Here is a 22,037-nt window from a genome sequence, read left to right as displayed (position 1 = left end):
CACGGTTCAATGCTTCTCGTAGAGACAGATTCCAATTACGTAGTCAGCTCATGAGGTTTTTAAATCTAGAGTCATAAACCACTTATTTGATCATTTGGTTTCTGTTCAGTTCAATGTATAGTAAAAGAGCTGTAAACCAAATGTGAAATAACATAAGTGTTGTGGGTGAATCGGTGTCCCCCTAAAATGTCCACATCCACCCAGAAGCTCAGAATGTGACATTATTTAGAAACAGGATCTTGGCAGATGTAATTAAGGTAAGAATCAAGATAAGATGAATGTGAACCCTAAATCCAATGCATGTGTCCTTATAAGAGACAGAGAAGGACATACAGAGGTACACAGGGATGAAGGGGTATGAAGATGCAGGCAGAAATTTCCCCTTTTCTGATACCCACCAGGGGGCTCCAGGGGCCACTGGAATCTGAGAATGCAAGGCAGAGAGAGCCCTATAGGCCCCTAGAGTTCAGGATTCCAGTCTTGGGAACTGTGAGGTAATACATTTCCATTGTTTAAACCACCAAGCCTATAGTCATTTCTTCCAGCAACACGAGGAGTCTTCCTTAATAGTAAGTACCAGACCATAAAATCTTGACTCATACACTGGTGCGGTAAATCATTTTTTTTTTTTGAAAAATATTACTCCATTCCATGCAAGTAATCTGAATCTCAAGATTAAAGAGGAATTCTGAAAAGTTGTAGCTGACTCAGAGTGTGAATATGGGAGAATTAGCAATGAGAGCCTGGAGGGACCATCTCTAAAATCAGGCCAAGTTCTTTCCTCCTTTCCTCCTAAGGCCTCCTGTGCTTTTACTGTAATACAGGAAACGACGTTAAACACGATGACCCTGACTTTCAAGGAAAAGTGTGGATTTTTATATCTGGAAAGATTAACAAGGGGACTGGACCAAAAATGCAAAATCAATTGTTACCAATCCTACATATTTCACAGCTTGATGTATCCAACTTGATACTGTCTTTAAATTAGAGAAATAAAGCCTTCATAACCTTGGATCTTAGTACACTCCCTTTTTAAATTTATTTGAAGTTTTTAAATCTTTGTGGAATTTAGAAAGGCAAGAAACATACTCAAGCAGGGCTTTGTTGTGTATTTTAAGAACATTGGCTTTTACTTTAAGTGAAATGGGGAAATATGTAGGATTTTAGAAGAGTGATATGATGCAGCCTAAATTTTAAAGGCAACATGTCTGATGTTGAGAACAAACAGTGAGAGAAGAAAAGAGATAGAAATTGGAAGCATGTTAAGTATACGTATATAGTGTACAAAAGATGATGAATTCTGCTTCTCTTTTTCCTCCTAAACCACACACAATTCTTAAAAAAAAAAAAAAAAAAAAATCTCAGTTTTATCAGCACTGGTCTTAAACGCTTCCTGGCCATTCGTAAGCCCCCGAAAGCTCACACAGTTGTCCTGTACCAGTTGTGTTCCAGGCTCCTGGCTGGATACCACAGCTGGGTATAGACTGTTCCCTATACTCATCCTCTCGATTGTATTGCCTGCTCTGAGTCCATCATGGTTAATATGTTTTGCATAAATATTTTGTTACCCTTTTGTATCCTGTTCATTTTATCAAGATGATGTGTTTTATTTTAGCTAATTTCAGTGAATTAAGAAAGCTCACAGTCATCATTTCCTAGCTTTCCTTTCGATCATTATCCTAAAGACACTTTCTACCTGGGAGCATCACAGAATCCTCCCCACCTGTGTCTTCCACCACCACCATCCTTTCTCTTCATAGTATGCTCAACTCCAAATGCTCATTGGGAATTGTTCCAGGAGGGTCTGTGTTTTTACACTGTGCTAATCCCCATGCTAAATTCACTGATATATACCTTGAGATACTAAAGTGTGAACGATCCTGTGAGGAAGCTAATAGGCTCCAAAATATTTTAGGGCTCCATCTAATATTGATAAATATTTCCTGTGAAATTATTTATGGTCCTATTCAAATGTCACCTTCCCAGAAAATTCTTCCCTGAAACTATAATGAGAGAGTCGCACCTTATCCACTTGATCCAACTTACGTTTTTTCCATAATAATAGATGATATGGTTAGTGCGTGCAATGTTTTGCCTCTTGTTTGTTTCTCTCAGTAGAATATAAAATCTAAGAGTGGAAATTTCTTATATTATTATTATTGTACCTTATATCTCTACTGCCTGAAAAGTACCTAGGAAACACATTTGACCTTCAGTGGCTACTATCTGGATGAATAAAAGAAGAAAGGAAATATACATTTCAGATGAAACTGATAATATTCAGTATTATGTTTTGTTCACTTAGGTGAGACTTTAGGTATTGTCTCCGCAATGAATAGTTGTCACTTGAGATTCAAAAAGCTAAACAAATGCAAATAATACACTCAAATTAACTGTGATTATTTATGTGAATGCTTCTGATGATCATTGAAGTGTGGAAGATGTTTCTAGTATAATTTTCAGTGCTTAGCTGTAGTTGGATATCCTATAACCACAACAGTCTTGCAGTTGTCAGAACCATAAAAATGATGCTTCCATCATCAATGGTGTCTCTTATAATTAGGGTGAGAATAGTTTTAAAAAACTGGTCATGTTTAAATTAAAGATCCTTCCTTTTCAGATTTTAACACAGATTCCAGAAAAATTGAAGAGTTTATTCAGTAATATAGTTAATATTTCAGGCAATATTAGTTCATTTGAATTACTTAGACTCAAAAATTCAAACCTTTAAGGTTGTAGGTATAATTGACAAATAATATCCCTGGATTAGACAGACCCTGGTTCACCATAATGGAACAAAGTTGTGTATAGCTTTGATTAAGTACCAGAATACTTCTGGATCATTCCATATATTTCTGGCTAAATTTCTTTGGGGCACTGGCCAAGCAATAATTTTGCTTATTGGAAAGAGTGAAATAATAATGTATCACCACCAGAATTCTTGAAGTATAGAACCTCAAAAATATTTAAGATTCATAAATAATTATGCACAATTCACAAGAAAAAGTGTCTGAAATGTGTAAGTAGTCTGTGAAATATCTATGCAAAGCTCTCTGTAAAAAAGGATTTCTATTAAGAATTCTTGGAGTTCCTTTTGTGGCTCAGCAGGTTAAGTACTCAACAGTCTCTCTATAAGGATGCTGGTTTGATCCCTGGCCTCAATCAGTGGGTTAAGAATTGGGCATTGCCGCAAGCTATGGCATAGGTTACAGATGTGGCTCAGATCTGGTGTTCCCATGGCTGTGGCATGATTTGCAGCTGCAGCTCCAATTCAACCTCTGGCCCAGGAACTTCCATATGCTATGGGTGCATAAAAAGAGAGAGAGAAAAAAAAAATTCTTATAAGAGTTTCCACTATGGTGCATTGTGTTAGGGATTCACCATTGTTCCTGTGGTGGCGTGGGTTTGATCCCTGGAATTGGCACAGTGAGTTAAGGATCCAGTGTTGCTATAGCTGTGGTGTAGGTGTGGTTGCAGTTGAGGCTTGAATTCTATCCATGGCCCAGGAACTTCCACACGCATTAGGTGCAGCCTTAAAAACAAAACAAACAAACAAAAAAGTTCTTATAAAAGATGGCCTCTTTTAAGACAACAAAGAAAATTTCTTTATTTCTGAGTAGGCAAACACTCAAAAAGCGAAATAAATGTTACCACATTAAAATTAAAGCATGTTTCATTGAAGAACATGGGAATATTAAAAAAGAGAAGCCTCAGAAGGAGAGAAAAAACTTGCAACATATTTAAAAGACTAAAGATCAATATCTAGGACTTCCTGTCGTGGCGCAGTGGTTAACGAATCTGACTAGGAACCATGAGGTTGCGGCTTCCATCCCTGGCCTTGCTCAGTGGGTTAAGGATTCGGCATTGCTGTGAGCTGTGGTGTAGGTTGCAGACACAGCTTGGATCCCGTGTTGCTGTGGCTCTGGCGTAGGCCGGTGACTACAGCTCCGATTCGACCCCTAGCCTGGGAACCTCCATATGCCACTGGAAGTGGCCCTAGAAAAGGCAAAAAGACCAAAAAAAACAATATATATAATCAATATGTGCTAAAGATCAATATTGCAATATCTATGACAAATTAATTGGGAAAGGCATTAAAGAAAGTGATAGTACTGGGAAAATAAAATGAATCATCTTCAGTTTTTCCCTGTGTATCCTCCAAATATTGTTTTCTGTGTATATCATGATATGAGAAAAAGGGGGCAAATCACTGCTCTGGAGAAACTCAAACACACATGCACTAAAAGAGATCTACAAAAATGCTTAAAGGAGTTCCACTGTGGTACAGTAGGCTAAGGATCCAACATTGGCCCTAAAGCAGCTCGGGTCACTGCTGTAATATGGGTTGGATCCCCGGCCTAGTAACTTCCATATGCCTCAGGCATAGCCCCCCAAAAAAAAGATTCAATTGTATATAGCTTGTAATTTAAAAAATGCAAATAGCAAAATAGATATTAACAATAATTATATTGAACTGTAGAAGTTAAAATTATATTAGAAAAAAATATACCAGTTAGTATAAATACTGTTCAAAATCATTTAAATAGTTGAGAAGTACAATGAAAGAGTTCCCTGATGGCCTAGGGGTGAAGGATTTGGCAGTGCCATCACTGTGGCACAGGTTCAATTCTTAGCCTGGTAATTTCTGCATACTGAGGGAAAGGCCCAAAAAAAAAAAGTGCAATGAATACACACACACACACACATATCTATACTGGTTATGAATATTCACTTAGGAACAAAGTAAATGGTATCGTGGAAACGAAAATCACCAAATTAAAGACGAAGTTAGCACTGAGGAGGGAGAGGGGTGTGAAATAGCTGGAGGTTATGAAAGGGTCCTTGATCTGTAATGTAGTTTCTAAAAAATAAGTACATGTTAATTTGTTTCAAGTCAACCTCTCCAGTGCTTTATAGGGAAAAGAAAATCACGAATGTTTCAGTGTTCTTTCTTTCTGCCCCAAGGGAGATCATTAAACTGGAGCAAAATATCTTTTTCTAGGAAGCAATTACCTTTCAGTGCTCAGGGAGCTTGGAGTTGGTAAAACAACCTGTCTTCACATGTAGTTTGCTTGTTTATACCCGCTGTGACCGATTTCTCTGGTGTAAATCCAAAACCATTTATGCTTTCATAAGGCGAGAAATTTCACATGTAGAAGGTTAGCAAGTTGCAAACTGTAAATGGTTCATATTTAAAGGTGTATTGGTAGAGAATAAAAGAAACTAGAAAATTAAAGTATAAAAAAGCTTTTTAACTGAGCTTATTATACAGTACTCTGAAATTTTTATCTCATTGAAAGAAATTACCAAGTCTTAGCTGAAAGAAGGGAGTTACCTTGATTTACAACGTAATTATAACGTTCTTCTTTTTCCTAAAAGAGCTAATGTATTATTTCCAAAAGCATACAAGTGGCCAATATATACATGAAAACATACTCAACATCACTAATTATCAGGGAACTGGAAATCAAACCCAAAATGAGATTATCCCCTCATACCTGTTAGAATGCTTATTATCCAAAACACAAAAACGAGACACAAGAAATAAAAACATAGAGGAAAGGCTAAAATCACTTAGTTGCTAGCAAGGAAAAGACAGAATCCCGGTGCACTATTGATGAGAATGTAAATTTGTATACCCACTGTGGAAAATACTATGGAAATTCTTTTTAAAAAGGTAAATAAAAATGAAAATAAAACTACCATATGATCCAGCAATCTCATTTCTGAGTATCTATCCAAAGGAAATGAAATTACTACATCTTTTTTTTTTTTTCTTTTCTTTTCCCACTGTGCTTGCAGCATATGGAAGTTCCTGGGCCAGGGATCGACCTATACTGCAGCTACAGCAATGTCAGATCTTTAACCCACTGTGCCACCTGTAAAAATATATCTTGATGACACTTGTGGAATTTTAAACATAGATCTGGTATGAAATTACATTAAGACTATGTTATCATTTTTGTTAGGTGCAATTTTGGCATAGGTATTTAATCAAATTCTTACTTCGTTTGTGGTTATACTTTTTATAAACCACTATTAATGGCTTAGTTATTTTGGCAAGTGGATTGATAGAGAAACATAATGTCCTACCAATATCATTATGTTTTACACGACTCCAGTTTATTGAATCGAAATGAGGGATTCACTGTCCTTGGAATGTCCTGATTCTTCTGGACAGACAAAGAACAATCTACATGCTCTCCTGTTCTAATGCTGCATACAGGAATGTTTGGCCAAAAATTACATCTGGGACAGGAAAAAAGTGTAGCAAGCTGTTCTTATAATTATGATTTGAGGCTCGTAGCTTTGGCTTGAGTACTTTTTGTTTCCTTGAAAATCTTCAAAAGATTTAAAATTTTAATTTTTTTTGTGTTTCAGTATCCAGATTATTTCTGTTGAGCTGCAATTATTTAATAATAATTTATTAATGAAATTGAACTGGGAAAGTACTTTACAAGTTTCATCCCATATTTTGTTATTGTTCTAAGAACTGCCAATTCAGTGAAATAAACACATTTTTAAAAAAATACCTGTAGATATTCTCAGATAAGTTTTCTTTTTTATTTCCTGATATAACTAACGTCACCCTTAAATATCATATATATATATAAAAGATTTAGAATGCCTTGAATATCACTGTAAACTGCAGAATTATTGAGATGCATTTTTTTAAAGCTGTCTATTTGAAAATAAGTTGTTTTCCATTCCCTTTGCCCAAACACAACACTCTTCCACCATTTATCTGTATAACTTTCTCCCTCACTTCATAATGGTCCATGCTCAAAAAGCACCTCATAGTAGACTTGTCTGAACTCCCTATTGAAAATGATGCCTTCAATTGTATATTTTTAGCATTTATAATTACTGCTGTATGTATTTTTGTGCATCACCCATCATATATAAATTGTTGACAAAGCAAAGTTCTTTTTCTTTTCCCCCAATATCTAAGAACCTAGCTCAGGGTAAACCTATAATAAATATGTATTTAATGAATGAATGAATGTAAGAATGAGTAATTATATATCCTCATTTTGTACTCAATATTCTCTATTGCTTGTCATATAACAATTAAATATGTCTACTATTCTTCCCCTTTGAAGAACCTTGATTAAAACAGTGACGAGTTTAGGAGTTCCCACTGTGGCTCAGCAGAAACGAATCTGACTAGTATCCACGAGGACACAGGTTCAATCCCTGGCCTTGCTCAATGCGTTAAGGATCCGGTGTTGTTGTGAGCTGTGTTGTAGGTTGCAGATGAGGCTTGGATCTAGGTGATGCTGTGGCTCTGGTGTAGGCTGCCAGCTAGAGCCCCAATGCGACTGACCCCTAGCCTGGGAACCTCCATACACCACAGATGTGGCCCTAAAAAGACAAAAAAAAAAAAATGAAGAGTTTAGAAAATTTTAGATGTTGTTGAATTCATCAAAACTTTCCAATACATTATTCTTCTAAAATGGCATTATTTTAGGTGGTTTAAATACAGTTCATCAAAAACTTAGAACTTCATATTTAGATTATCCAACTTATGGGATAATGGCCATGAAATTAATTGCAATAATATTTTTATATTTAATTTTTTTAAAAAACACCTTCCTTCTCTTTATGATTAAGATAAACAATTAAGCAAAGCAACTTTCCTGTGAGTGGGTTGCTCAGATAATGTAAAGTGTCACTGCCAATGATGCTCTTTATAGATTTTGTTTAGTTTTACTATCATGAGACTCTTTTCTTCGGGGGATATATTTTGTGACAAGAGGTTCAGAACAACAAAAAACAGATACTAAACAAATCTCATCAAGCTATTAGTAGTGTCTAATCTCAAAACATCATTGTATTGGCTGAAACACGTCTAAAGCCATTATTTTCCACAAGAAATTATATAGGTAGATAGATGATAGATAGATGATAGATAGATAGATAGATAGGGATATATAGACGTTTAAAGCTCCATGGAAATAAATATTTCACAGAGCTCTTAAGTTTTAGGTTTTGGAAGTCTGCTTTCATTTTTTAATTTGGATAATTCACAGAGTAATAAGAGAAATCCTTGCTTTTAAAAAATGAAAGAGAAGAAAGTGAGAGTGCTAGGTGGAAAGGAAACACAGAAAAACTATTCAATCTCAGGAAATTATCAGATGGATCAATTTTAGGCAAAACCACACAGGTTATTGAGAATTTGGAATCAGATTACCTGAAACTAATTACATTTAAGGAACTCCTGAAATATTTGGTGTATCCAGAGACACAAACCACACACTGTTGGTTGCACACTATTGGTTTAGGGAGACATTCTATTGTCAGCAAAGGAGCAGATCTGGGGGAAGTCCTTCCAGCAAACCCACTAAATGGCCTCTGGCATCGAGTAGAGAGTAGACTCTTCAGGACAGTTCAGTCGTTCTGCTCTTCATCACAGGGTTGTGTGGGTGGCACAGACCAAAGAATAATATGCGAATTCATTCTATCAGTGATTCCATTTATGGCTTTGTGCAACTTACACCCTTCTATGCAACCGTCACCTCATTCATAAAGGTGCATGATTACACCTACCTCACTTGTTTCTGGAAAGTGAAATGTGTTAATAGTTGTATTCAAAATACTACCTAACATGTACGAAGTGGTCAGTATACACGAGCAGTTTTATTCTCATGAAGAAATTCATTATTTCCATCCCTTTCTGGTGTTGGGCACTACTCTGCTGTGACTTCAGACCCTCAGCCCTCCAGGAAGGAGCCTGTTGAGTAAAAGACAGACCAAGTTGATAAGACCTATTTCATGATGGCAACATGGTCCCTGGCTCACTGAGGGATGTTAGGATGCAGTATACAATGCTCTAATATTTTTCATGACCTCTGGAGGGGAGCATGTCTTATTGGAATGGTATGTACCAACTTGGGATAGTTACTCTCATCAAAGTCATTAATTATTTGAGTCCCAAGATAACATTGTTTTGGTCATGTCTTGTGAACGTCCCACAGAGATCAATGATTGATTTTGGAAATAAGGAATGTGGTCTCCAGGGACACACATGCATAAAAACACAAAGCCTGTAACGTTTACCTATCCTAGCATCTTTAGAAACAGGAAGCAATCTTTATGCCACAGGTTAGTTGGTGGGACTACACGCTGATTATTTGGGGAAATGGGAGGGCAGTCGTATTGATGTGTGTTTAAGAATCTGTATCTAGTCCTCTTTTAATCAGAAAGTGAAAAACTGCAAGGATTTGGGCACTCCTGTACAATAAAGTTTTCCCTTTTTGTCCTGAGAAACCATCTCAATGGGAAATGGTAGCAATTTAACTGGCAGAAGGGAATATCGTATAACAACTCTTGGTGTGAGAGGGAAGAGTGTAAGCAAATTGAGAACAATGCCTAATTTCGATCTCCTTCCCTCTTCCTCCTCTCTCGATTTAACTCTATCCGTGGCACCTGGTGAAGACAGCATGGTGATTGTCCTAGCAGTCATTCTAGTGCTGAGGGTGAGAGTGAGGGGTCCCCAGGACTGTTCATGGAGGGACATAGACATGGGAACCACCTCTGAAACAGATAGGAAAGGAATTACTTGGGACATTGAGATATGTCTCCACAGAAAGTGTCTTAATCAAGAGAATGACATTTTTGGAACTGAGTTCAAATTCCTCTTCCTCCAGGAATAACTGGCTCCTCTAACGCATGTATAACTAATAAGGATCAGGAGAGAGAGATAGGAAATAAGCATGTTTGTACCCCTGTTGCTATTTTCTAGATATCAAAGTCCATTCTTAAAAAATCCCACCATCCTTTCCCATACCGCCCCATAACGCTTATGTTTTGTGGGAAATCAGACGAGTTTCCATCTCGTGCGGTTTTTTTGTTTGTTTGTTTGTTTTTTGTTGTTTTTTTTCAAGGTAACTGGAATGAAATATTTATGATTCAATGATGTTGTGAGGGTTAAATATATACAGATATATAACATCCTATCTGTTCAATCTGTTTTACTACCTTTTAACTTGATAGTTTTCATAATCTTTTTTCAAGGAATTAGAAGTTCTTGAAAAAGCTGCAGAATTTTCCATAATATATATGTGCCATAGCTTTGACCATTTCTCTGGTGATTACTGTTTCTTTCTAAATTAAAAAAATATTGCAATGCAGCAGCAAGCATTTATGTAAATTTCATAGTCACCTCTTTGTTCAGGTTCTTCAAATAAATAAAAGCAGTGATTTCTTCATTAAATAGGTCTTCATAAGGCTTTAGAATTAGTTGCAGAAATTTTGCCTCTGAGTACCAACTTCCTGAATGAGAAGAGACATTGTATAGCATAAATAACAAAATATCTATGCAAATTTTGTAGAAAAATGCTAATATTTTATAAAGACTAATTTTCTGTCTAAGACATATTGATAAAAAATTAGCACTTATGGTTTAATGACCTTAAATAAGGATGTTTCTCATCAGTTCAGTGGGAATAAAGAAAGTTAGTATGAGTTATTTTAAAAATTATTTCTTGGAGCAACAAGGTACTATTATATAGCACAGGAAGATATATCCAGTCTCCTGGGATGGACCATGATGGAAAATAATATAAAAAAATAGTATATAATATATATATGTCATATATATGTATGACTGAGTCACTTTGCTGTAGAGCCGAAATTAGAACATTATAAGTCAAGTGTATATATATATATATATATATATATATATATATATATTTAACATTTTTTTTTCTTTTTAGGCCCATACCCATGGCATACGAAAGTTCCCAGGCTATGGGTCAAATGGAGCCACGGCCACAGCAACACGGGATCTGAGCCATGTCTGCGAACTACACCACAGCTCATGGTAATGCCAGATCCCCAGTCCACTGAGTGAGGCCAGGGATTGAACCACCATCCTCCTGGATGCTAGTCAGATTCGTTTCCACTGAGCCGCAATGAGAACTCCCAGTCAACTATATTTTAATAAAAAAACAAAATAAAAAATATTTCTTAGGATCTCAATATTTTCACTTGCGTTTAATGAGTCTGCCATTAAAAAGATATTTGAATTTCATAAAAAATATGGCAAATTAAATTACATTGGATGTCTTTCAGGTGATTCAATTCCAAGCTTTAAATTGTGTAGAACAGATTAAGGAGTTAATACAGGCTCATATGAATATCATAGATTCTCTGAGATTTGTAAATAAAACTGTGAGCTCTATGCATTTGTGTGATGTAAAATCTGAACTTTTCATAAACTTCACACTGGCCTATTTATTTGCTAAAAAAAAAATTGTTAATCTTATTTATTCTCATGTGTATTTTTGAAGAGTCAAAACTGGACTGGGATGATATAATGACAAATAACTACTAATATTTTTCTCCAACCTCAACAGTATGGGGTCCATGGGCGAGGAAAACTGCACCTCTGTCACAGAGTTTCTTCTCCTTGGATTCTCCGAGGTCCCTGAGTTGAGGGTCTTCCTCGTCCTGGTGTTTCTTGTCATCTACGGAGTCACCGTCCTGGGGAACCTGGGCATGGTTGGGCTGATTCAGGTCAGCCCTCAACTCCACACCCCCATGTACTTCTTCCTCAGCCACTTGTCCTTTGTGGATTTCTCTTACTCCACGATCATTGTGCCCAAGATGCTGGCTAACATCATAAACAACGACAAAGCCATTTCCTTCCTGGGGTGTGTTGTGCAATTCTACCTGTTTTGCTTATGTGTGGTAACTGAGGTCATCCTGCTGGCTGTGATGGCCTATGACCGCTTTGTGGCCATCTGCAACCCCCTCTTGTACAAGGTCACCATGTCCCGAAATGTCTGTGTGGAGCTGGTGTCTTGTTGCTACCTGTGTGGGACTGTGTGTTCTCTGATTCACCTGTGTTTAGCTCTTAAGATCCCATCCTACAGATCCAATGTGATCAACCACTTCTTTTGTGATCTGCCCCCTCTCTTACCTCTTGCTTGCTCTGATGTCACTATGAATCAACTGGTGTTGTACATTGTGGCCACGTTCAACGAGACCATCTCCAGTGTCATCATCCTCACCTCCTACCTGTTCATTCTCATCACCATCCTGAGGATGCGCTCTGCGGAGGGAAGGTCCAGAGCCTTCTCCACCTGTGCCTCCCACCTCACAGCCATCATTGTCTTTCACGGAACAATCCTTTTCATTTATTGCCGCCCCCGTTCTGGCATCAGTAGTGTGGACTCTGACAAAGTGGCCACGGTGTTCTACACTGTAGTGATTCCCATGCTGAACCCCCTGATCTACAGTCTGAGGAACAAGGGTGTGAAAGAAGCGCTCAGAAAAGTATTTTCCCAGAGAACATTTTCCTAGCAGGGCTCAGGGTTCCAAAGTGAAGCTGGAGGAAGTATGAAATGATGGGCTGCCCTGTTGGAAGAGTGAGAAGAGTGAAGGGGTGGGTAGCTGTGGGTGAGTCTTTTTGATTCATTTATCTTTGTGCCTTGTTAATTTACAAGGGAGGCATTGAGAATGCTTCAAATTTTGTAGCCTACTTTGCTTTTATGCAATCTAAAATGTTTGAAATGCATCTCAGCAATGAATTTTTAAGACATGCATTTAGTTTGCTGTAAAATGTTAAGTTTAATGAAGAACTCACATTTTAGTTCAGTATCCATTATGAAAACTAATTTATTTCAAAATTTAATTTCTGTTCTTTCACAATTAAGGCTAAATCTTCATCAGCAGATTCCCTTTTTTCGTTTCTCTTTAACTGTCCCTCCTTTCTCCCATCCTATCCCCCTCCCCCCACCTTTTTTAACCTTTGGAGACTTGAAAAGAAAGCAGCTAGCAAGGGCATCTGGGGACTCAGTTTACAAATCCCAGCAGCAGCAGCACAGCCCAAGAAATAGAAGACCAGCCATGAAAATAGAACATAAAGCAACAGGGGACTTGCAACTTATGATGCTAAGAAAGAGATTCTTTTTATCTCTTCATGCCTCCCTCAGAGTACATAAATCTCTATAACTGAATACTGAAATACACCTCAGGATTCTTCACACTTCATTTTGTTATGGTATTTATGGAGGCACTTGATTCTTTATAAAATTTATAAATGCAGAGTGTCAGACCGCAGCTGTCAACCCCTAAGGCCTACCTACGTAAAATTACATGGTTTTATAGTATACGTTAGATCTACTGCTTTCCCTACTATTTCTATAAATTGAAAAGTCTTATATTTTCCTTGGCCGCTTGTAACCATAGTAACAAAGATGAGACTTTCTTTGGCAACTTGTCCCAAAGGAATTTTAGTCATCCATAATAAATTCTCTTCACAGTTGGTGACTTTGGTATAAGATAGATTGCAAAGGATGATTCAGAATTTGGAAAGGGGGTGAGGGAGAGGCATAAATTATTGGGCCATAGCGAGTAGATACAGTGCTAAACTTCATTTCAATATTTTATGTCTTGGGTCAAATAAAATGACATTTAAAGTACATAAATCAGCAAGGAAAAGTATATAAAGAAACATTGTCTCAATAATAATGTTTTAGATATTTAGACTAAAACTTCAGGAACATCCTAATGCTGATTTTATCCAAGAGTTAGGTTTACTTTTTGTATCAACCTAAACATGAGAGACAAGAGAGAAAATATAAAAACAGCAGGATGTTTGAAAATGAAGTGTTTTAGTGTTCAATGATTTCTAACTCTTTTCTGTGAGGTTTCTATTCAAACACTTTGCTCACATTTCCACTGGGTGTTGATATTTTTTGTAATGATTTAAAGATATTTTGCATCTTAAAAGCCTTAACCGCTAAGGTTGATATTTACAAAATACCATAATTTGGTAATGTCATTTAGTTTTATGTAATAGGCATGCTTTTTGATCTGTAGTTTTCATTTTTATATATTTATATTCATTATTCGGTAATTTGAAGAATGAGTGCAGTGAAAATAAATCTTGCTCCATTCTGTGTTTTATCTTAAATTTGTATGACTTTTGAACTTAAATCTTGGTAAGTATTAAGCTTATTATTTTCCTTTTTTTTTTGTTTTTATCCTGTGTTTGTTAAATCAAAGAGTACTTACAAACTTTTCACCCAGCTCCCCTTCCCAAACTGTATAGTAATATTCATGACATCATGTGCTGAGAATTCTTTCCTTTCCTATTGCTATGTGATCTATCCATTGACATATATTAAATTCTTTAATAAATTATGTGCTTAATCTTGATCTTTCTGCCAGACCCAGGAAATAGTCCATGGTCTCCAGCCCCATCTTCTTTTATTTTTCTTTAATAAAGAGTAAAAATACATTTTTTTACAATGTTATATAACAAGCAAAGTGCAAAATTTTCTCTGCAAGACCGTGTGGTGTTATGCAAGTCTCATATATCCTCCCTCTCCTCTGTTAGCCATTGTCATATTAAAAGATGGACAAACTACACTGTACCTCTAGCTGGATACAGTAATGAAGGGGTGACTTTTATAAAGAGTCAGATTTAAACTTCACACAGAATAGGAACACATTGTAGATTTGCTTGCAAATGTTTGCCATACAATAAATCTTTAACATTTATGCTCAAGAAGTAAATTAAATCAATCACATGAGCATTTGCTCATAGCAGATTAAAAAGGAACTTTGAAAAATATAATCAATACATAGTTTCTTTTTTTTTTAAAGAATGCTAAGAAAGGTTTTAAAGGAATTAACCATTTCAAAAAATACTCTACTGAAGAGATGGGGAAATCATTTTCATGGTTCAAGTGACTCCTATTCTGAAATTTTGTTCAATCCACTAACTCATTTGATTCTTTCAAAGTCACTTTGATGGTCTATGCATTCTGAGCAGAATCATTTTTGAACATACAAGAATTAGAGTTTGTTCAGGATATTTTTAGCCTACAGAAAATCATAATTTATAATAATGCCAGAAACTTCAAATTCAATATTTTTTTCTTTTGATTAAGTCACTTAGTAATAATATGTAACCTGGAAATATGCAAAATGAACGAGCAAGCAGACCACCACCAACAAAACACTAGTTCTATGCAGTTTTTGTCTATGTCAATCTCTGTTTAGACCAATCCACCTGGACTCTGTGGCCTTAATTTCATCTACAACATTCATTTTGAAAGACAGGATTTGAACAGTGGTCCTTATCAGTTTAACTACATCAAATGGTTAGGGTACAGCATTCTCACCCCACAGCTTCCCGAAACCAGAAATGCTAGCCAGGGTGTAAATATTTAAGAAAGATGAATAAATTCTGATGATCTAATGTATAGCAATGTGACTATATTTAACAAGAATGTATTGTTTCCTCGGAACTTACTAAGAGGGTAGAACCTATCTTAAAAAAAAAAAGACGGTACTGAGAGCTGATAGATATGTTAATTAGTTTGAAAGTGTTATTCTTTCATGAAGTATATGTATATCAGAACATCTTTTGTACACCTTAAACATGTACAGTTTTGTTTATCAATTTTACCCAAATAAATACAAAAAATAAAGTTATAAAAGAATATACTAGAAAAGAGAAACATTTGCTGAGTAACATGAATAACTTTTGCTATGACTTGTCATTATCCAAAAATTTTGGGGTCTGTGGAGATGATCGTGGAGCATGTGGAGAAGACATTCAATCTTTTGATGAATGTTTCTATAAAATGCTTGTACAACTGCTAGTTGTATTGCTTTAGGTTTTCCAAGACACCAGAATTACATCCAAAAACAATGGTTAATTTTAATTGCTTATTTTGAGGCCTCTGAAAGATGAGACAAGCGATTTTCTCCAGGGTCCTGATGGCACAGGGAGGGGAAGACACTTGAGACTTAGCCTGTCGCCCAAACCAGGAAGCTCTCCGAGGCTGGACAAGGGGCCCTTTCAACCAGTAGGGTTGTCTGAATGTTTGAGGACACATGGATATTTTTACCATGTAAGGTATGTAAAAGATACCATAGGTTCAGTCATTTTTCATGAGAAAAGTCATTTGGGGGAAATTGTGAGCCTCTGCAAACATTAAGTATCAGTGATAGCAAGTGCATACTTTCTCCAGAGCTTTGTAGAGGAGGCCTGGCTTAGCCAGGGTCTACATAGCAGTGTCCTGAACAAGTGTTTCCTGGAAGTCGGGGACCAGAAAGGCCCTGAGAGTTTTCAGGTATATGTGTCTCTGCTTATGTGAACTTTTAGAAGACATGTGCATGGGAGAATAGGCTGGTTTTTGTACAAGATTGAATTGAAAAGAATGTAAATGACTCTTTTGGAGAAATAGGAACAGGTCAGCTCTAAATAAGATTTTAGAGAATGAGGGAAAGAAGCTGATTCACAGGAGCAAAAAGAAACCAAAATGCAAAGAAATTATAAGGATAAAGATTTTAGAAACTGGAGTTCCTATCGTGGCTCAGCAGAAACAAATCCGACCAGGAACCATGAGGTAGTGGGTTCGAACCCTCGCTCAGTGGGTTAAGGATCTGGCATTGCCAAGAACTGTGGTGTAGGTTGCAGATGTGGCTCGGATCTGGTGTTGCTGTGGCTGTGGTGTAGGCTATAGCTCCAATTAGTCACCTAGCCTGGGAACCTCCATATGCTGCCAGTGCAGCCCCAAAAAGACAAAAAAGAAAAAGAAAAAGAAAAGAAAAAGAAAAAGAAAGGATTTTAGAAACCATGCTTCTCTGGTTTAATGATAATACAAAATGTTTAAATATATAATAATATCATTTGGGATGAGGGACTAGATATTTAATTTGCACATTAGTCAAACAGAAGAACATGAGGGAGTTTCTGCTGTAACTCAGTGGGTTAAGAACCCAACTAGTATCCATGAGGATGAGGGTTTGATCCCTGGCCTTGTTCAGTGGGTCAAGGATCCTGTGTTGTCTCAAGCTGCAGTGTGTAGGTCACAGGTGATTATGGGACCTCTAACTTTTAGTGCTGAAACATCTAGAATCGGCTAGTTCTAAAGGGGTAGGAACAGAGATAATCTTGTCATAAATGTTTATCTTAGAAAAAAGTCTTTATCATACAGGGATATGTTTAAGGGATTTCTTTCCGTGACTTACAGCACTAAATTGAGCACAGTTTCAGGTGAACTGGGTGTGCTGATCACCACAATATTCTGAGTTATCCCGATTATTAATACGTTACCCAATTGCCACATACTTTTTTCAAAACACTCTGCAGAGCCAAGTTTCATGATTTCTACCTCACTTTGGTATTTGAGAACTCTGGTATGACTTCAGACCCTATTGTCTCTAGGAAGGAGTTTTGAGTACAGACTTACTCCAAACTCAATAAATTAATCAGATGTATTCATATATGTCATAATTGTAACATAATCCCTGCATCACAGAATGACTTTTGGGTGCAGTGTGCAATGCTCTACAAATCATTATGATCTCTGAAATGAATTATGTCCTATTATAACAACACACTTGGGATGATTTTTCCCCTGTTTGCATCTTATGAAAGTTAAAGGAGTCCCAAGGTGATTTTTTTTTTTTTTTTGACATCTCATCCCACAGAGATCAATAATTTCTTGGAAGTTTAAGGACTATGGTTTCCAGGGATGCATGCACATAAAAACCTAAAGCCTCTAACACTGGCCATCATAGCATTTTCAGAAACAGGGGAAGCAATGCCTATACTACTACAGGTTGGTTGAACTACACTCTATTTTGGGTGAATGGATTGAATATTATCTTGGGTCTAAAAGTTTGTTAGTTTTTCTCATGAGGAAAATTTATTATCACCATGTATCAGAGAAAAGGAATTTTTTAAAAGGGCAGTGATATTAGACCTAATTTTAAAAGTCTATAGTTAGCCCTCTCTTAATTAAAGAGTGTCAAGAAATGCCAAGGTCGAAGCGCTCCTTTATGAAAATATTTTCCATTTTTGGACTGAGAGATAATCTCCGTTGGGAATGGGAACAATATAATCTGCAGAACTAAATATCTTCTAAGGGCTATCAGTGTAAGAGGGCGAAGAGTGTAAAAAATTAGGGAAGCGTGCTTGATTTCTCTCTCCTTCCCCCTTCCTTCTCTCTCACTCTAACTCCACCAGTGGAACCTGATGGAGACATCATGGAGATTGTCCTAGCTGTCACTCTGATGCTGAGGGTGGGAAGGAGGGGTCCCCAGGACTGTTACAAAAGGGCACAGACATGAGAACCACCTCTGAAGCAGACAGGAGAGGAAGTACTTTGACCTTGTGCCAAAGGGACTTTGAGATGCATCTCCATAGCAGGTTTCTCACCCTTGGGATTGCTGACCTTTGGGAGCAGATCATATTTTGGTGTTTGCATGTGTTGTAGTGTGTGTGCAGAGTGGGGTCGGGGAGGGGATGCTCTCCAGTGCCTTGTAGAGTTGTAGAGTGTTTAGCATTGTTACTAAAGGTCTGGAGAGAGAATAAATGAGTAAGTTATTACCTTTTGTTGGCATTTTCAACATCAAAGGCTTTCGATATATTCCTTCTCTATTAAAAAAAATTACAGCACCCCATAACACTTAAGTTTTGTGAGAATTCAGGCCAGTTGTTTCATTGCTTTTTTAAAAAAGTAATTGGAATAGAATATTATGGGTGTGTTGAGAGTTAAATATACAATGAGATTTATGTGTAGATATACAATATTCTATTTTTTCAACATAGCTTTCTATTTTTTGACTTCCCATTTTATTATAGCCTTTTTCAAGTCATTAAAAGTTCTTCAGAAAGCTGAATAATATTCCATTTTATATATATACATATACACACACTGTAACTTTGACTATTTCCCTATAGTTTTACACATTATTTCTAAGTTTTGCTATTATAAATAATGCCGAGATGATGCAGTATTTCTATTAATTACATCTTCATGTATTTGATTAGTTCTTCAAATAGATTTAAGACAGCGAATTCCTTTGTAAAGTAGATCTTTATAAGTTACAAGACTCACAGTTTCAGAAAGTTTGAAAATGAGTACCAATTCTCTGAACAACAACAGACCTTGTATAGCCTCATTAGCAAATCACTAAATTCATATTTTGAGAAAATGCTGCTATAGTATAAAAACTACTTTCCCCATTAAAAATATTGCAAAAATGAACACTTGTGGCTGAACGATAGTAATAGGCATGTTTCACATAATTTTAGTGGAAAAATGATTACAATGTGTTATTTTTATTTTTTTATATAGTGATTTTTATTTTTTTTCATTACAGCTGGTTTGCAGTGTTCTGTCAATTTTCTACTGCACAGCATGGTGACCCAGTTACACATACATGTATACATTATTTTTTCTCACATTATTGTGCTCCATCATAAGTGCAATGAGCTGTTTTTAGTTAAATTATTTCTAGGAGCTGTAATATTTCCAATATTAAAGAGTCTGCCAGTAAAAAGGAATTTGAATGTCCTAAAACAAAATGGCTAATTAAATAATATTGGATGTCTTCCTAATAATTCAGTTACAAGCTCTAAATTCTGTAGAACTGGTTTAAGGAATCATACAGGCAGTTATGGATGTGAATGCTTTTGTGTGATTTGTGAGTTAAAGTATGAGCTCTACGCATTTGTGTGCTACAATGTCTGAATTTTTCCTGAACGTCCAAAAGCAATGTTCCATTTCTCTACTGAAGAAATTTAACTCTTCCATTTATTCTCATGTCTTCTTTAGGGTGGAGTCATAACTGAATTTGTGATGATATAATCAAAAATAACCACTAATATTTTTCTCCAGCCTCAACAGTATGGGGTCCATGGGCGAGGAAAACTGCACCTCTGTCACAGAGTTCCTTCTCCTTGGATTCTCCGAGGTCCCTGAGTTGAGGGTCTTCCTCGTCCTGGTGTTTCTTGTCATCTACGGAGTCACCGTCCTGGGTAACCTGGGCATGGTTGGGCTGATTCAGGTCAGCCCTCGACTCCACACCCCCATGTACTTCTTCCTCAGCCACTTGTCCTTTGTGGATTTCACTTACTCCACGATCATTGTGCCCAAGATGCTGGCTAACATCATAAACAACGACAAAGCCATTTCCTTCCTGGGGTGTGTTGTGCAATTCTACCTGTTTTGCTTATGTGTGGTAACTGAGGTCATCCTGCTGGCTGTGATGGCCTATGACCGCTTTGTGGCCATCTGCAACCCCCTCTTGTACAAGGTCACCATGTCCCGAAATGTCTGTGTGGAGCTGGTGTCTTGTTGCTACCTGTGTGGGACTGTGTGTTCTCTGATTCACCTGTGTTTAGCTCTTAAGATCCCATCCTATAGATCAAATGTGATCAACCACTTCTTTTGTGATCTGCCCCCTCTCTTATCTCTTGCTTGCTCTGATGTCACTATGAATCAACTAGTGATATACATTGTGGCCACTTTTAATGAGACCATCTCCAGTGTCATCATCCTCACCTCCTACCTGTTCATTCTCATCACCATCCTGAGGATGCGCTCTCCGGAGGGAAGGTCCAGAGCCTTCTCCACCTGTGCCTCCCACCTCGCGACCATCGCTGTCTTACAGGGAACAATCCTTTTCATTTATTGCCGACCCAATTCTGGCAACAAGAGTATGGCCACTGACAAAGTGGCCACGGTGTTCTACACTGTGGTGATTCCCATGCTGAACCCCTTGATCTACAGTCTGAGGAACAAGGCCGTGAAAGAAGCGCTCAGAAAAGTAGTGAAGTCAAAAAGATTTTCCCAGAGAACATTTTCCTAGTGGGACTCAGGGTTCCAAAGTGAGGCTGGTGGGACTGTATAATGATGGGCTGCAGTGCTGGGAGTGGGGAACAGTTAAGAAGCGAGGAGCAATAGTGAGGTTTTCATTCACTTATCTTTCTGCCTTGTCAGTTTGCATGCTTAGGATTGAGCATATTTCAAAATTTGAAGCCTATATCTTTCCTTTATTTAATCTAAAATATAGTAAAAGGGTCTGGGGAATGGATGTTAAAACTTGCTGTAAAGCATTCATAAGTTTAATGAGGCACTCACATTTTATTTCAGTATCCATTATGGAAACATAGTTTATTTCCAAATTGAATACTTGTTATTTTACAATGAAGGACTCACCTTGTTAGTTTAAGTACGGAACAAGGTTCCCACAAGTGTATATATTCTGTTTGTTTTTTATTTCTTGCTTCCTTTATTATTTTTTCTTGTTGCCATTGCTGTGTCAAGTATTTTTGAGACTTTATATGTCATCACATCTGAAAAAATTGAGACATTAATGATAACTAACTCACAGAAATCTTAAGAAAGTTAAATAATTTTAGGTCATGTGCAAATAGGTTAGAACAATCCCCAGATCATAACTAGCTCTCTTTCTCCATCTCTTGTGTCTGTGTTTCTTTCTCTTTGTCTCTCTCTGTGTCAGTATATGTTTGTATACACAAGCATATGTCATATTATTACACTTCACATATATTTTGTGGGTTTTTTTTTTAATCTAAATTCAATGCTTGTGGCAACTATACACTAAGTATATTTCAGCCATTTTTTTTCCCAAAATAAATTATTCACCTCATGTCTCTTTATCACATTTTGTTAACTCTGGCAATATTTCAAATTTCTTCATTATTCTGTCATTATTGTGATTGGTAGTTAATGATGATTGATTTACTGTACCAAAAAAATGCAACTCATTAAAGTCTCTGGTGATGGGTAGCAATTTTTAGAAATCAAATATTTTTCAGTTAAAATATATACAGTGTTTTTTTAGACATAATGCTGGTGAACACTGAATAGACTAGAGTAGAGTATAAACATAACTTCTATATGCACTGGCAAACCAAAAAAAAAAAAAATCTATCTTTATTTGAATAATTGCTTTCATGCTATGGTCTGGAACCCAGATTCCAATATCTCCTAGGTAGTATGCCTCTGTGTGTGTGTGTGTGTGTGTGTGTGTGTATTCATAATGACTTAATAACTGCTGTAATGAGGAGCAGGTAGAAAAAATATAAAGAAACACTTTCTCTGTAGCAATATATTTTGAATATGATAAGACTGCAGAAAACATCCTAATATTGATTATATCCAAGAGAAAGGTTTATTTTCTATGTCAACCTGAAAATTGGGACAAGAGAGAAAATAAATAAAAAGAGCAAGAGAAATATGAAACTGGAAGCA

General features: G+C 36.7%; 2 protein-coding genes across 2 annotated transcripts; both read left to right on the top strand.

Moving 5' to 3' along the window:
• Window positions 1-11,370: 11,370 nt before the first annotated feature.
• LOC146405187 (olfactory receptor 5L1-like) lies at window positions 11,371-16,536 on the top strand. The gene has a single exon (XM_085015183.1). The coding sequence runs from the start codon at window positions 11,371-11,373 to the stop codon at window positions 12,307-12,309; it is 939 nt and encodes a 312-aa protein (XP_084871309.1). The 3' UTR covers window positions 12,310-16,536.
• Window positions 16,537-19,674: 3,138 nt separating this feature from the next.
• LOC146405186 (olfactory receptor 5L1-like) lies at window positions 19,675-20,628 on the top strand. The gene has a single exon (XM_085010077.1). It carries the CDS (start codon window positions 19,675-19,677, stop codon window positions 20,626-20,628), a length of 954 nt encoding a protein of 317 aa, XP_084866203.1.
• Window positions 20,629-22,037: the final 1,409 nt, after the last annotated feature.

This window comes from Sus scrofa, chromosome 2 (assembly GCF_054392235.1).
Source record: "Sus scrofa isolate SSC_HxYL_T2T_F1_AM1 chromosome 2, Sscrofa_HxYL_maternal_Yorkshire_Landrace_v2.0, whole genome shotgun sequence".
Classification (NCBI taxonomy): Eukaryota; Metazoa; Chordata; class Mammalia; order Artiodactyla; family Suidae; genus Sus; species Sus scrofa.
The sequence above is the reverse complement of the archived record's forward strand: the minus strand, read 5'-3'. Positions and strand labels throughout refer to the sequence as shown.

Bases quoted from the DNA above. Each gene is read 5' to 3' on its own strand.
- LOC146405187 (XM_085015183.1), top strand. From the start codon at position 11,371: ATGGGCGAGGAAAACTGCACCTCTGTCACAGAGTTTCTTCTCCTTGGA.
- LOC146405186 (XM_085010077.1), top strand. From the start codon at position 19,675: ATGGGCGAGGAAAACTGCACCTCTGTCACAGAGTTCCTTCTCCTTGGA.